The 15,984-nt window shown below is 40.2% G+C and overlaps 1 protein-coding gene across 1 annotated transcript in view; it reads left to right on the forward strand.

Moving 5' to 3' along the window:
- LOC308244098 (phosphatidylinositol 3,4,5-trisphosphate 3-phosphatase TPTE2-like) overlaps window positions 1–15,984 on the forward strand; it is a gene marked incomplete at both ends in the record, with an annotated part of 137,167 nt that overhangs the window by 119,548 nt on the left and 1,635 nt on the right. The window contains 4 exons of the mRNA XM_080660133.1: window positions 2,302–2,407; window positions 6,418–6,509; window positions 13,068–13,163; window positions 15,057–15,127. Coding sequence (XP_080516259.1) covers window positions 2,302–2,407; window positions 6,418–6,509; window positions 13,068–13,163; window positions 15,057–15,127 — 365 coding nt within the window. The remainder of the gene's footprint in view (window positions 1–2,301; window positions 2,408–6,417; window positions 6,510–13,067; window positions 13,164–15,056; window positions 15,128–15,984) is intronic.

Genomic DNA, 15,984 nt, shown 5'->3' on the forward strand with positions numbered 1-15,984 from the left:
ACTTTCAAATCTTTTTTAAAACTTAGTTTGTTTCCATCAGGATCCAAATAAGAGCCATATGTTTCATTGGTTGCTATGTCTCTAAGTCTCTGGTGGTTTATAGGTTTTCTACCTCTTTTTATTCCTTGTAATTTATTTTTTGCAGAAACTAGGACATTTATCCTATAGAGTTTACAACATTTTAGATTTGACTGGACCATGCTAAAGGTTTTACATTCATTATCTCATTTCATATTCCCAATAACTGTGAGTAGATACCATCATGATTTCCATTTTACAGCTGGGAACTTGAGGTTCAGGGGAACTAACTTTTTAAACCAAGAATGCAAATCCAGATCTGTCAGACTCTGAAGCCTATTATTTCCCATCCTGTGCCCAATTTCTCTCTGTTGTCCCTCAAACCAAAGTGAGAACTGGTTGTGAATTCTTAAGTAGAATGGATGTGGCTGTGAATTAAAGTTTTTGGGGTGAAGTGATATGAGCTGAATAGATACCTTTGGCCTTGGTAGCAGAACACTGCAACTGCTAGTTCAGGGGTAAGAACTCAGCCTTATCCCGTGAAACTTTCTGCCATACCCAAGCAAAAAAGAAAAAGAAAAAGATAGCTATAGGCCATACTAAAAGTATCACTTGAACTTACCGAAGCCAGTTCAGCTCGAATCATGCCATTTCCATGCTCAAAATCCATAATGGCTTCTGACTGCCAATGGCAGCAAATATAAAAATTTTAACCTTGCCCCCAAGATCTATGATTTGATTTTCCAACCATTTCTTCCACTGCGTGCATTCACATGTCCCACCCTCTCACACATCTGGGCTGTATGCTGTTTCCCAGCCTGTCAGCACTTTACACCCACATGTCATTGCTCACGTGGCCCCTTTTCCTGGAGTTCCTTTCCCTTCCCAGCCTGATAGTCTCCTCCTCTTTCAGTTCTTCCAGCCCTTTGTGTTTCTTTTAGAGGTTACTTTACTTTATATTATTTTCTAGCTATTTGCACTGGTAAGTTCTCTACCCCTTTTGCCTAGAGCCCATATCTTGCCCATCTTTCCACCCTAGGAATCCATAAGTACCTCATACAGTGTCTCCTCTGTTTAGAGCAAGTGCTTACTAAATATATGTTGTTGTGGTGCCAGAGAGTTGGCATGAACTCCTGCTGCAGGCCCCTGTAGTTTTAGGTGGTAGGAGAAGAGATAGTGACAGCAAAGCAGCTTGAGGGCCATGCTTGGTTACAAGCTTTAAGCAAAAGGTAGAGAAGCTGGTGGCAGGAGCTAAGGGCATGTTAAATATAACTCCTTCAAGGACTCTCCTTGTACTTCCCTCCCTCATTTATTCTGCAGTTGTGCACAGTTTCTCTAACTTTAGTCCAGAACTGGCACACCCTCGCTACAACAGAATCTCTTCTGACGCACTGGTTTAGCAATGCAGGGCCTCAGACTCAGGCTGAGAGCTGTGCTGGCAAGGCCCCAGGACAGAGTTCCTTCTGCGTGGGATGGTAATTATCAGATACCATCACATTCTGACCATACACTGCTGGCCGTTCTATATGGACTACATTTCATCCATCCCTGAGTTAAGGACTTGCACGAGCCCTTCTCTTTACTGGCCCTTTCCGATGGAAAGTATGGCAGTTAATTTTATTAGCACTGCCCAATGGGTGGGGCGGAGTCAATAAACGTTTTAGTCCAGTTGATTAGTACCAGAACTCTTCAAAAAGAGTGAGCAGCCTGCCATAGGAGAAGGACTAGGCTAAGAGAATTCCCAGGGCTTCCTTGCAAAAACAGAAGTGGAAAGTGAAGAAACTCTAGCTGGCAGAGACAAGAGAATATGTATCTACCATTAGCCTGTGGAGTTCTTCCTCTTGCCTCTTTACATCTGCCCTCCCTCATGCCTAGAAGGCTGCTCACCACCAAACCACAAACTCTCCTTTAACGTAGTCACAGCTAAGCCTCTGACCGCACACAGATTTGTTCTCATTTGTTTCCTGCTCAAAATCCATAGTGGCTCCTTAACTGTTTCCTGCCGTGATGCTGCTGTCTAGTTGGTTCTGGTGAGCTGCTCTCTCAATCATAGGAGCCTGTCAGCAGCACCTGGCTCCTTTCTTGTTACTCCTCCACCGCATTCTTTAAGGTAGATATGCAGTCATGAGGCAACATACATAAAAATGCAGTTATATAGTGGCACCCAATAAATGTTCCCTTAATTAATTACTCTACTTAAGTTCTATGTAAAAAAATCAGATATGCTGACTTTAGACTTTTCATCTCCACTTAAATTAAGACTTCTGTGTGTATTTTTTCCAGAATAGATATGTTGGATATTTTGCAGATGTGAAAAATATTTATAATTTGACTCTCCCTCCAAGAAAAGTACTTACGATAAAAAAAATTGTTATTTATTCAATTCATGGTAAGTGCTTTAAATATTATTGGATAATTGGGCAGGTGGGTAATGTTCTTACTATTTGGGAGGATTTTGCTCACATTTATATATACAGAGAATCCCAACTCCAAGCTATCTTGTACATCCTCACATATGGACCTCACCCCCTGAAATGGCCATCAGCCTAGCAGTGCTGTGGCCATACTACCAACCCTTACCTTTACTTTTCCCATCATCAATTTGGGGTGCTCCATCCCCTTCCCTTTTTCCTGTTCTCACTGATGCCCAGGGTAGACTTTTCACAGTGGAACCTCTCATTCAGAAGAGAGGAAGGCCCATGAGTCCTGGAGACCATTTTTTCTCACACTCACCTCTAGTTTATGTTTGTCTTGGCAGAGGCATCCCTACATCATTTTTTTCACCTACCCCTTTCAGTCTTAAACATCTGGCTTGCAAAAGAATTTTGTTGCCAAAAATTCTTTTTACAAATAACTACCAGGATCCATGCTAGTATCTCGAGTCCCTGGGTGGTAGCAGAGGAGCGGAATGAGTACATAGATAAAGAGCTGACCATAGTGTTGGGGGCACACAGAGGCTGGGTCCAGTCCATCCTGGGGGTCAAGCAAAGCTTTCTGAGGTCAGCACTTAGGTCTTTGTTACCTGAATCTGCATGAACACAGAAAGAGTTGGGGAAAACCTGGGCTCCATGGGGTGTCTTTCGGCCCCCTAGCTGTTACCAATTATTTATTATTATTACCAGGAATGAAAATCCTTATAAACCTCAAAAGAGTTGACTAGACCCACCATCACCCAAATAATCAGGAAAATTTATCAGATCATTCATCTCTGGGACTTTAGAAAGAAAAGAAAAGAGGTGGAGAGATGAACTGGCCTCAAGTCCCATGTCTCTAATTCAGTCACCCACCTCGCTTCCCTGCACAGCTTCCCCAGAGGAACTGGGGAAGCAGGGCTGGTGTGGAAGGGATGTCATTAGGTCTGCAACTCATTCTCCCCTGCAGAGGTGCATCAGGGGGCAAATCCTTAAAGCAGCAGCCAGACTGTGGCCCTCTAGGAGGGTGGAGTGCTCTCTCTCATGGTGTGGTGCCAGGGAGTTGGCATCCACCCAGATGGCTTAGTGTTTAGTCTTCTGAGGAGTCACACAAAATAAAGATCTGAAAAAATATATTTTTAACATTTCATCCAATTATTCAGAAATTTAAAAATCCTTAAAAATACATAAAACTGCATAGTCAGAAAATAAATTAAAATTGTTAAAATACAAAATAATTTTTTCAGCTTATGTGCATAACACGCCCCACCCCCCCACCCCCCCCCCCACCCCCGACACACACACACATATCACCACCACTTCTTGTTGGCAGTGAGGAATTTTAATAGATTACCACAAACAGATTACATAGTTTTCTGACTTCTGAAAACAACTTCAACTCAGTAGCATTGCCTGTGCAGGACATTTTGGTCTAGATTGCCAAACAAGCATTGCTCCGCAGACGTGTGAAACACAGCCTGTTGTGACAGGATGCCTCCAGTGCATATAAATGAGCAACTGTTGGTGAAAAGGCGTTGTAGATGGCATTCCTCTTCAAAGACCATCGTGACTGGGTCAAGGGATGTGGGGGAGAGTTGTAGGGGAGCTGAATGGAACTCTAGCCCTTGCCAGACTCCCCAGGTAGAGCCAGGCTTGTCCAGCAGGTGGTAGAAGATAGAGGACAGCAGTACCTTGCTCCATCTTCCTTCCCACACTCAGTGACGCCCTGCAAATAGAGCTAGACTGCTTTATTCTGCAGTGAGGAAGGCAGCACAGTTGGCTATTGGAGCAGCTACTTCCACTCAGAAATTTAATCCCAAATATAAAACCAGTTTAGTGGCCTGAGAACCCTTATGGTGCCTGAATGTATACTCAGCCTCAACTTCCTCTTTGTTAACCATGGGAGCAACAGTATCTATACAAAGCTCTGTGAGTATTAAAGTATTCCAAACAAGCAAATCAGCATTCAGTCTAATGGAGTTTTAATGCATTTCTTTAATATGAAAAATAGGAATAGTTTCTCAAAATTCTAAGCTTCAAAATGTTTTTAATAAGGTCTAGAATTTCATATGTTGCCTTAATCTGGTATTATATCTTAAGACTGTCACTTCTCTCTTAATATTTTGAAGTTTACTTAAACTCTGTGGAGACATTGTTTAGTAAAATGTACAGCACACACCTGGAGAACTGCAGAACTAACCCACATTTATGAGTACTGCAGGTGAAAACTGGTGGAGCGTTTCACAGGTCTGGTTTCCTACTCTCAGGCTAACATACAACAGCGGATTTTAGAAGTCCTGTTTGAGATCCCTCATGAGGACTTCCAGGGAGCATGTTGTGGCCTCAGCGCGGTCAGCACAGTTGGGTCTAGGCTTGCAGGGCCAGCTTAGGAAGGCCTATGTAGCAAGTTAAAATTCTTGCTGCACCCAGTTAAACAATCAGGTCAAACATAATGACCTCGGCCCTCTTTTGGAATAAAAATAATCTTCCTTTGAGATTTTTATGATCACAGCAGAAAGGTGATGGGGAGAAAAAAGTGTGAAAGACTTTGACATGGGCAATATCTAGTGCACTTTCTGGGTTGTCTCCACCTCCCATGGTCTTGAAACTATTTTACAACTGTGTAAGTTGTAAAAACCTCATATTAATGCACAACATTTTTACACATAGAAATGCAAATTAATTGTGCCTGGTGTAATGCAACTGATTATTGACCCATTTTGTGTCTATTTGTAGATTCATTTCATCCTTCCTTATCTGCTATAAGTGTACAGTACTTTGAACTAGCTATAACATCATACTTATTAATGAATGTTTCCTTATTAATGAATGAGTTAAATGATTTTTGACATGTGTTTTAAAAATGGAAGGTACAGGACAATTCTATGGTATGACACAGTTTCTTTAAAACAAAAAGTGAGATAAATATGTGTTCATATTTGTGTGTGTCTGTATTGGTAAAACGTGTGGGAGGATAAATTTTTATACTTAATTTTTATACTTAATTATAGAAGCATAAAGCATTTGGGGGTGGAGAATTAACTAGGTGTGGGATGGGTGAGAGAGAGACTTTTCACTTCATGTCTTTTTACCTTTAATTTTTAAATCATGTAATTATTTAAAAATTTTTAATGTGTTGTAATTTAAACTTTTAAATCAATGCCCTTTTCTTATCACATGATAAGTATTTGACTTAGTTTAAATCTGTATTTCACTGGTTTTTGGTAGACATCATTAGAAGGAAGCTCTGCAGCTAGAATGGTACTGAGGGAACTGAGGCAAAGAAACTGATTCCTAATGACAAGTTAATGATATGGTGTTAGTGGAAACAAAATGAAATGAGAACAAAGCAAACATAATATAAGATGAATAGTCAAGAATGATCGAGATATGACTTTATTAGAATATTTGTTTTACTTCTGTACCTTTAGTTCTGTGCATATTTAAGTAAAATATGCAGGGTTGAGCAAAAGCAATAAAACTTGATTGGAGGCTTGAGAAACTAGCCCTTTGAGGAAATGTTAAAGGAAGTGGATAATTTGAATAGAATAAAGGGACAAGAAACCATTTGTTTATAAATGTATGCTAAACACCACAGGAATCCTATATTTTGTGTATCCTATATTTTCACAGAAACTGCTCTCTAGGAACTAAAGAAAGAGGAATTTAGACTGTTACTAAGAAACATCATGATTTGAATTTTGAAGAAAGCAACACATTAGCAAGAAAGGTTGCAAGTCACTTGCCCTAATTTCTTTTTTTCTAGAAAGACAAAGCTTAGAAGCTGAACTATGTCTTTTCTCCAGACTTACAAAGTCTGCGTTAGGAGACAGAATTGGCTTGAAGCCTTGTCTTTCAGAGACAAAATTCATGCACCCAAATTATTTCATATTGATATATTGTTACCTGGGATTTCCTCTCTTTTTAATTCATAATGTTAATTGTTGAGACTTTTTGATCTTTACTCTAACTTTTTATTTTCATTCAGGTGTTGGAAAAGGCAGCGGTGATGATCTAAAAGTGCAAATAATAATGCATCAAAAGACTGTCTTTTTCTGTTCTGCTTCCAAAAACTGTAGGGTAAGAGAAAGCACATGAACTGGGAAAGCACTGCTTTAAATCGCAATGTCAGATCAGTATGTTGACCTCCCACAGCCCTCAATCACTACAAGGAGAGGCCATGTTGCTTTTTGTTTCCTATGCAACTTGGTGCCCCTGGGTTTGAATGCAGTCAGAGCTAAATTAAACTCGTTGTTCAAAATAGATTTTTCAGAGCATGTTCCAGAATATATTTTCAGCTCAGAATGTTGCCTTGGTTTTCATTTTTGCATAATGCCAAGCATGTTACCATGAATCTATCAGAGTTTTAAATTCATGTACCTGTTCTTATCTCTGGTCATTTTTAGCCATATCTTTTTTTCTTGGTCATTTTTATTCTGTGGTGCTGACTCTGAAATTTTAGTGTGCATAACAATCACCTCAGAGCTTGTAAAGATGCAGATTCCTAGGTTGTACACCAAAGTATGATTGAGGAAATCTGGAATGAGAACCAGGAATCTAGATTTAGCAATGTCTCAGGTGATTCTAATTCAGATGTCTTGTGAGACTGCACTATGAGAAAAAAATGACAATGCGAAAGACCCAAAGCAATGGGACTTGGTAGTCAATTTTTATTTTTCCTGGGTACAGTGAACCTGACTGATGGCGCATGACAAGGTGGAGTTCCCTAAGCCCTCCCATTCCTCAGAAAGTCTGGGATGAAAACTGTGGAGGTCAGGAGACTCTCAGTGCGTTGGGGACCGATGTGGGGCAAGGACTCCCCAGCAGCTGAGGTCCTCTCTCCCTCCCGCTGGGGCTCGTGGTCCAGGGGCTCTCACCTTGGAGGCCATGTGGACCATAAGGCCCACCACACTGTTGCTGTAGCCAAATCCATTGTCAAAACAGGAAATGAGCTTGACAAAGTGAACATTGAGGGCATTGCCAGCCCCAGCAAAAATGAAAGGTGGAAGAGTGGTTGTCCTCTGTGTCGCCCAGGATGCCCTTAAGCGGGCCCTCTGATGCCTGCTTCACTGCTTTTTTTATGTCGTCGCACTTAGCAGCTTTTTCCAGGTGGCAGGTCAGGTCAATTATTTTCTTAAATGTTGAAAAAATACCTAAGACTACAGACCTTTCTGAAGCAACAAGAAAGCCTCCTTCATAGGTCTAAGAAATACAAACTTTGAAAACTCTCAGGCTTGTCTCTAGTTCCCCTCTTACCTCTCCAACACCATTTCTTTCCCTTCTTTTTGCCCCTCTCCCACCTGAGGGCACTCACTCAGGCCTGATCCTCGGCTTTCTGTTCTTACCTCTGTACATACTCTATTCTTGGTTCCGCTCATCCATTTTTCTGCTTTAAACTATAAATTTTTTTCTTTCATTCACACAACACAGCATCCACTGTGTGGTAGATGTAGGAGCTACAACATGGACAGTCTCTGCTACTGTAATTCAAACACATCATATCTCCTCAAGCAAGGGAAACAAAAGAAAAAATAAACAAGTGACTACAACAAACTAAAAAGTTTTTGCACAGCAAAGGAAACCATCAACAAAATGAAAAGACAACCTAGTGAGTGGGAGAACATACTTGCTGATATATCTAATAAGGGGTTACTATCCAAAATTTTATAAAGGACTTATAAAACCCAACACAAAAAAACAATCAAATTTAAAAATGGGCAAAAGACCTGAGGACTTACAGATGGCCAATAGACATATGAAAAGGTGGTCAATGTCACTAATCATCAGAGAAATGCAAATTAAAACCACAATGAGATATCACCTCATATATGCCAGAATGGCTATCATCAATAAATTCACAAACAACAAGTGTTGGCAAGGATGTGGAGAAAAGGGACCCCTTGTGCACGTTGGTGGGGATGCAGACTGGTACAGCCACTGTGGAAAGCAGTATGGAGGTTCCTCAAATAATTAAAAGTGGAAGTGCCTTAAGGAGAAACCAAGATGGCGGCATAGGTAAGCACCTAAACTGCTGCCTCGCACAACAATTTCAAAACTACAACTAAAAGACAGAACAGACACCATCCAGAACCACAGGAAAGCTGGCTGAGTGAAAATTCTACAACTAGAAGGAAAGAGAAAAGCTCACAGAGAATTGGAGGTACGGCAAAGGGGCTTTGTGCGCACAGAGAGGAAGGGCGGCTGAGAGCCTGGCTGACTTTCTCTGGCGGAAGGGGGAAGGAAGCCTCCGACCACACTGAACCCCAGTTCTGACTGCACTGAACCCCAGTCCCGGGCGAAACCCCGTGGACCCAGGCTCATACAGGGGGAGTCTGGACTGTCAGGTAGAGGGAAAGGCACCCGGAGACTCGGAGAACTGGGGGAGACCCGGGGGAGCCCCGGCAGGCAGGGTTCTGGAGGCGCGCGCCAGTGTGCACAAAGGCTGCAAAGGTTGCCAGAGGCTTTCCCTAGCAGAAGGGAGTCCGAAGCTCCTGACTGCACTGAACCCCAATTCTGATTGCACTGAACCCCAGTTCCAGGCGAGCCCCTGGGGACCCACGCTCTTGTGGGGGGGAATCTGGACTCTCGGGCGGAGACTCAGGAGCCCGGGAAGGCAGAGGTCTGCAGGCGCATGTGTGCCAGTGCGCACAAAGGCTGCGGAGGTTGCCACAGGCTTTCCCTAGTGGAAGGGAGTCAGAAGCTCCTGACTGCACTGAGCCCCAGTTCTGACTGCAGTGAGCCCCAGTTCCAGGCGAGCCCCTGGGGACCCACACTCTTGTGGGGGGAATCTGGACTCTCGGGCGGAGACTCAGGAGCCGGGGAAGGCAGAGGTCTGCAGGCGCGCACACATGCGCAAGGGCAAGGCTGACTGGAAGCCAAGACTGTCTGCTCCGCCCTGAGACTCCACCCCATCCAAGCTGAGCACAGAGGCTATTGCAATTTGGCAAGTCTAACCCTATAAGGCTGTCTCCAGCACCCAACTTCTCCCAGCATAGACACAGCTGATCCTTACAGCCAACTGGCCTGGAGGTCAATTCCTCCCAGTGATACCAACAACAATCAAGACTTAACTACAACAAGGCTGTACACACAGTCCACAAAGGGGTGCACCAAGAGTGTCCACCTCAGGTTAACTGGGGAGGCCGACCCACTGGGCCATATGTGGAGAAAAGGGACCTAGCACACAAATCTACCCTACCAACTCAGGGAAGCAGTGAAAATGCGGCATCAAAGAAACAGATCACAAACGAAAGAAATGGAGGAAAACAAACGACTGGATATAGAATTCAAAACCACGGTTATAAGGCTCTTCAAGAATATCCTAGAAAAGGCTGATAAATATAACGAGACCCTCGAAGATATGAAAAAGGACCAACTAGAAATTAAACATACACTGACTGAAATAAAAAATATTATACAGAGACCCAACAACAGACTAGAGGAACACAAGAATCAAGTCAAAGAATTGAAATACAAAGAAGCAAAAAACACTCAACCGAAAAAACAAAAAGAAAAAAAAATCCAAAAAGTTGAAGATAGTGTAAGAAGACTCTGGGACAACTTCAAGCATACCAACATCAGAATTATGGAGGTGCCAGAAGAAGAGAGAGATCAAGATACTGAAAACCTATTTGAAGAAATAATGACCGAAAACTTCCCCCACCTGGTGAAAGAAATAGACTTACAAGTCCAGGAAGTGCACAGAACCCCAAACAAAAGGAATCCAAAGAGGACCACACCAAGACACATCATAATTAAAATGCCAAGAGCAAAAGACAAAGAGAGAATATTAAAAGCAGCAAGAGAAAAACAGTTAATTACCTACAAGGGAGCACCCATACGATTGTCAGCTGATTTCTCAACAGAGACTATGCAGGCCAGACGGGAGTGGCAAGAAATTTTCAATGTGATGAATAGCAAGAACCTACAACCAAGATCACTCTACCCAGCAAAGCTATCATTCAGAATTGAAGGGCAGATAAAGAGCTTCACAGATAAGAAAAAGCTAAAGGAGTTCATCACCACCAAACCAGTATTATATGAAATGCTGAAAGGTATTCTTAAAGAAGAGGAAGAAGAAAAAAGTAAAGAGAAAAATTATGAACAACAAATACATATCTATCAACAAGTGAACCTAAAAATCAAGTGAATTAAAAACCTGAGGAACAGAATAATCTGGTGAATATAATAGAATCAGGGGCATAGAAAGGGAGTGGACTGATCATTCTCAGGGGGAAAGGGGTATGGGGGGGTTCAGGAAGAGACTGGACAAAAATCATACACCCATGGATGAGGACAGTGGAGGGGAGGTAAGGGCAGAAGGTGGGGTGGGAACAGGGTGGAGGGGAGCTATGGGGGGAAAAAGGAGAAACAATTGTAATAATCTGAATAAAAATTTATTTTAAAAAAAAAAAGTGGAAGTGCCTTATGAACCAGCAATTCCACTTCTGGAAATTTGTCCAAAGAAACCCAAAACATTAATAATTCAAAATAATATACACACCCCTATGTTTATTGCAGCATTATTTACACTAGATAAGATCTGGAAACAGCCTAAGTGCCAATTAGTAGTGGTACATTTAAACAATGAAAGGCTACTTGGCGGTAAAAAAGAAGGAATTCTTATCTTTTGGGGACAGCATGGATGATCCTAGAGATTATCATGCTAGGTGGAATAAGCCAATGAGAGAAAGACAAGTACCCTATGCTTTCACTCATATGTGGAATCTAATGAACAAACTGAACTAATAAACAAAGTAGAGACACACTCATGGATAGAGAGCAGGCTGATAGCTGTCAGGGGAGAGGGGTGGTGGGATTGAGTAAAAAAGGAAAAAAGAGAGAGAAAAACTCAAGGACACAGACAACAGTGTGGTGATCGCCTGGGGGAGGAATGGTTGGGGGCAGGTGGAGGAGATTGTAGGGAGGATAAATGGTGATGGACAAAGACTTGACTTGGGGTGGTGAACACACAATAAATAGTGTACGATAATGTGTTGCAGAGTATGCACCTGGAACTTATATAATTTTTTAACCAGTGTCACCCCAATAAATTCAATAAAAACGAAAAAAGTATATTTATCAAATGAGTTTTTCTTCTGCTTCTGCAAATGGCACTAGCATTCTCTCACTCAGGCCTTCAAATTTGGTATTATCTTTGATCCTCTCTTTGTCTTGGTCCCCTAAATCCTGCTGATTATACCATTGAAATCTCTCTTCACTCTCTTTCTTTCTGTTCCTATTGCCACTACCTAATCCAGGACCTCATTTGCTCATGCCTAGATTTCTACAGACATCCCCTTACCTTTTTTTTTTTCCTCCTTATACATTGCATATATAGAGTCCTACAATATGCATCCTGAAATACTGGTCTCATTGTGAAAAGTTGTAGGTAGAGCAGAATACACACTGTGTGCCAATAGTCAAAGACAGTTAACATTTTTGTCTCAATATTCTTATCTGTAAAATAAAGATTACATTCCAAGTATTGTGTGGATTGAATTGGTTAACATATGTGAAGCTCCTTTGTAAACTATAAATTACTAAGTAAATGTTATCTGTAATAATTATCAGGCCACTTTGTCACATAGTAATTGCCCTACATACTCTTTAATAACTTCTTTCTTATTTTCCTGGCTCTTGAACTCTCAAGATATAACCCTATGATACTTGAGATCATTTCCATTAGTAACTTGGCCTGCAGATTCCCTTTCAAGTAGCCTGGGACCCCTCTGGTCCTTGGAACACAATTCTAATTTCTATTTCATGTTTCTGCAGGTCTTTTTTCCTCCTTCCCCTACCCCCACCAACCCCTGTCTGAACTGGGTTCTCTTTTCAGATCTCCTCTTCATTTATACAAATCCTTCCATTCCCAACCCAAGTTATGCTTCTTCAATGAAGCTTTCTCATCCTATACCTCCTGTTAACCTCCCCAAGCATGCAACAGCACACTCAGTCTTCATCATACAGCTCAACACATACTTATATGCCATTCTACTATCATTCCTTATATGTATAGCTCCCTGAATTTTCAACTGAGTCTGCACCTTCTTTTGTATTTTTCCAAGGCCTAGCATAGACCTTTCTTATTGTGGGTGGCACTATTGCACAAGGGTGAATCAATAACAAAGAAATACTATAGCTTCAAAGTTGTTCATTCCAGAGACTTGGCCTGTCTTTGGTGACTTCATCTAGCAGTCTTCTATGGACAAGGCCCATGATACCATTGGCAAATAACATTTTTAACAAAGCATGACAGTTATGCCTTGCTTTTTTAATGTGAATGCCAGCTTTAAAATTGAGCTTCTTACTGTATTCCCAACATATGAAAATCAGGTGGCACACAGTCAATATTAAAGTTTACTTGGTGAAACTGTAATAGAAAGTTGAATACTTTGCTTTTCAGCAGTGCTCCACCATAACCCTCAAACATACTGGCTTTTTAAAAAGGTAAACAAGTATTGCAACTTTATAGAAATAATGATTAACATTTATTTATCCATGTAGTGATAGGGTTATGAGACCAAGAGTACTTGGAAAATATAGGAAGCCTCAATAAGTAAACATGAACTTCCCTGTTATACTTTCTATCTCATTATCAGCTATCTCATTATCTGAATTCCATGTGTTCATTCACAGGTAGTTCATGATATTGAAAGAGACAGAGTAATAATTCATCTATGCAACTGTCCACTTCTGTATGATGATGTAAAAGTGCAATTTCTGTCTTCTTCAGTGAGTAATCAAGAAACAACCTATGCTGTTATTCTTGTTTAGTCTTTTGAATGATTCTGGTTTGGGATTTCCATTGCTACATATCCCAACAAGGGAGATGATAGATGTCAACTCCTAACCAGGGAGGAAGAAAAAAACAAGTCAGATCCATAACACCTTTTTTAAAGAACATATGTAATTTTAAAATTTTGCTCATTTGTTTTTCTAATTTCTATACAATATGTATGTATTAATTTTCACATAAGTATGTATGTATGTATTAATTTTCACAATATGTATGTATTAAGTTTCACAAAAACTAAGATGTAAAGAAGACAAAGGTATGTTTTACTGCATAGCAATAGTCAAATTTTTGTTTTATATTTTATATATTTAAAACACATTGCTCCCCATAATTTATTAAATACTTGAAAGTGAAGATTTTACTTTCTTCTGAATTGTTATATAATACATTATAATAGTATTTTAATGCAATGTTTACTTTATAAAAAATCCAATATTTACTTTATGAAAAATGAGAATTCTGCTGTCATTACTGTATCATGAGTGTATAATTTATATTGACCAGTCATAAAATGTATGTCTGGGTATTACTCTGTATACAACACATTTCTAATCTCAATAGTTTCAATTCATTTCCCTGTAAAACCAACCAAAGCTTCCAATAAGAAACTATGTCCATCAATTAAAAAGTTTTTTTGGGTAATCCTCAGCTGAGGATATTTTTTCCATTGATTTTTTTTTTCTTTTAGAGAGAGTGGAAGGGAAGGACAGAGGGAGGGAGGAAAGGAGGGAGGGAGGGATAGAGGGTGGGAGGGAGAAATATCAATGTGAGAGAGATACATGATTGCCTCCAACACACACCCAAGTGGGAATGGGAATTGAACCTGCAACCCAGGTACATGCCCTGATTGGGAATCGAACCTGCAACCCTTCAGTGCTCTGGCTGACACTCTAACCACTCGCCGCACCAGCCAGGGCTGTGTCTATTGATTTAAAACATATTTCCTGTGTCCTTCTTTAGCCACTGCTTTCTCCCTGTTAGGGGAGAATCTACTAAGTATTGAAATGGTAAATATGTTAAATCAAGTGACCTGGATAGTTCCCATATTGAATGGTTACCCCTTGAATAATGGAGCCAGTCTGAATTCTCTCTCAATCATTGGCCTCTAAGCAGAAAGACTGGTGAAGAGCACTGGCCCAGAGGGTGCTAGTACTATCTGGCCTTTATGATTTTCAAGGACCAAGAAGTAAAAGCACTTACAAAAAATTTAGGTATTTCTATCATCATTAATAATGACAGTTAATTATATAATAGCTGCTCCTTGTAGGAATGGATGATATATTTGTGCATAAATAGGCTTAGGTCCTTAATAGATTCTGTTTAGCACTATCTAAACCAGATAAAATGTATAAATACCATCATAGAAAAGATACATGCCTGGCCTATGTGGTTCAATTAATAGAGTGTCAATCTATTAACCAGAAGGTCATGGTTCAATTCCCAGTCAGGGCACTTGCTCGGGTTTTGGGCTCAATCTCCAGTGGGGGACGTGCAGGAGGCAGCTGTTCAATAATTCTCTCTCATCATTGATGTTTCTATCTCTCCCTCCCTCTCCCTTCCTCTCTGAAATCAATAAAAACATGAAAAAAAAAAGAAAAGATACATTTCCTTGAAAACTCTGATAGAAACAGCAATCTCTGAAAGCCTCCTCCCTTGTGTCCTCGGTGTCATGTAATAGACTTTTAACGCTGCACATTTAATGGCTGCAATTGTTTGATAAATATATAAATGAATAAAGGAAGGAATTTTAATCCCTTTTGGGTGATTAGTTTTTGGTATCACTTTTATTATGAAGAATAACCTTCTTTTTTTAATCCATGTATTTTTAGGATCTTCCTAAATTCTATGACAACTGCCCCTTTTTCTTTTGGTTCCACACATCCTTTATAGAAAATAACAGGTATGGTTTATTATATAATCCGGTAGAAATAGCTTTATCTTCAATGTTTGTGAAAGGTGTAACGGCAAGTCTTTTGCTGATTGCCATAAACTCAGTTTACAGAAACCAAAAAATCCTCAAGTCACCATTCCTCATTCACATACTCATTTAATCTGGTTATTATAAAAATATGGCTATTCTTTTATTTATTTATTTATTTATTTATTTACTTACTTATTTACTTATTTATTTTTAGCATTTTTTATTGTTTAAAGTATTACATATAGTAGTACATATATCTCCTTTTTTTCCCCCATTGACCTTCCCCCAGCCTCAAAAATATGGCTATTCTTGAGATTTGCATTATCCTCAAGGCCATGCCATAGGACTGTGTTATAAGTTCAAATGTATTATAATCAGATCTTGAATGTGGTAATAAATCTGACAGTTTGAGTTTGCTCAGTACCTTAAATAGGACAGATCCTCAGTATATGTTCATTTATTGATGATCAACCACCACCAAATTCTGTGCAAAAGTAAGGTGTCACCTGGTGGTGGCGGGGTGGGGCAGTAAGGGAGGGGTGGCTACAGCTAGTTTAAAAGGTAATTGGCACAGTTTTTTCTAGGGCAGAAGTCATAAGACATAATGTCTGTGAAGACAACTAAAAAAAAAAAACATTCATAGTGAGCTCTCTCTCTTTTCTGGAACACACCCAAGCCTCTTCTCCCTTTTTTGTCCCTCAAAGTGAATATTTTCTCCCTTTTTCTTCTAAGCTCCAAGGGCCCTTCTGCTATTTCTGCAACTTTCTAAATAAACTTTACCTTATAATTTTTTTAAATCATTAATAGTCTGACATTTTAAAGTGATTTCTAATAAT

The sequence above is a fragment of the Plecotus auritus genome (assembly GCF_963455305.1).
Source record: "Plecotus auritus genome assembly, chromosome: 3".
Lineage (NCBI taxonomy): Eukaryota > Metazoa > Chordata > Mammalia > Chiroptera > Vespertilionidae > Plecotus > Plecotus auritus.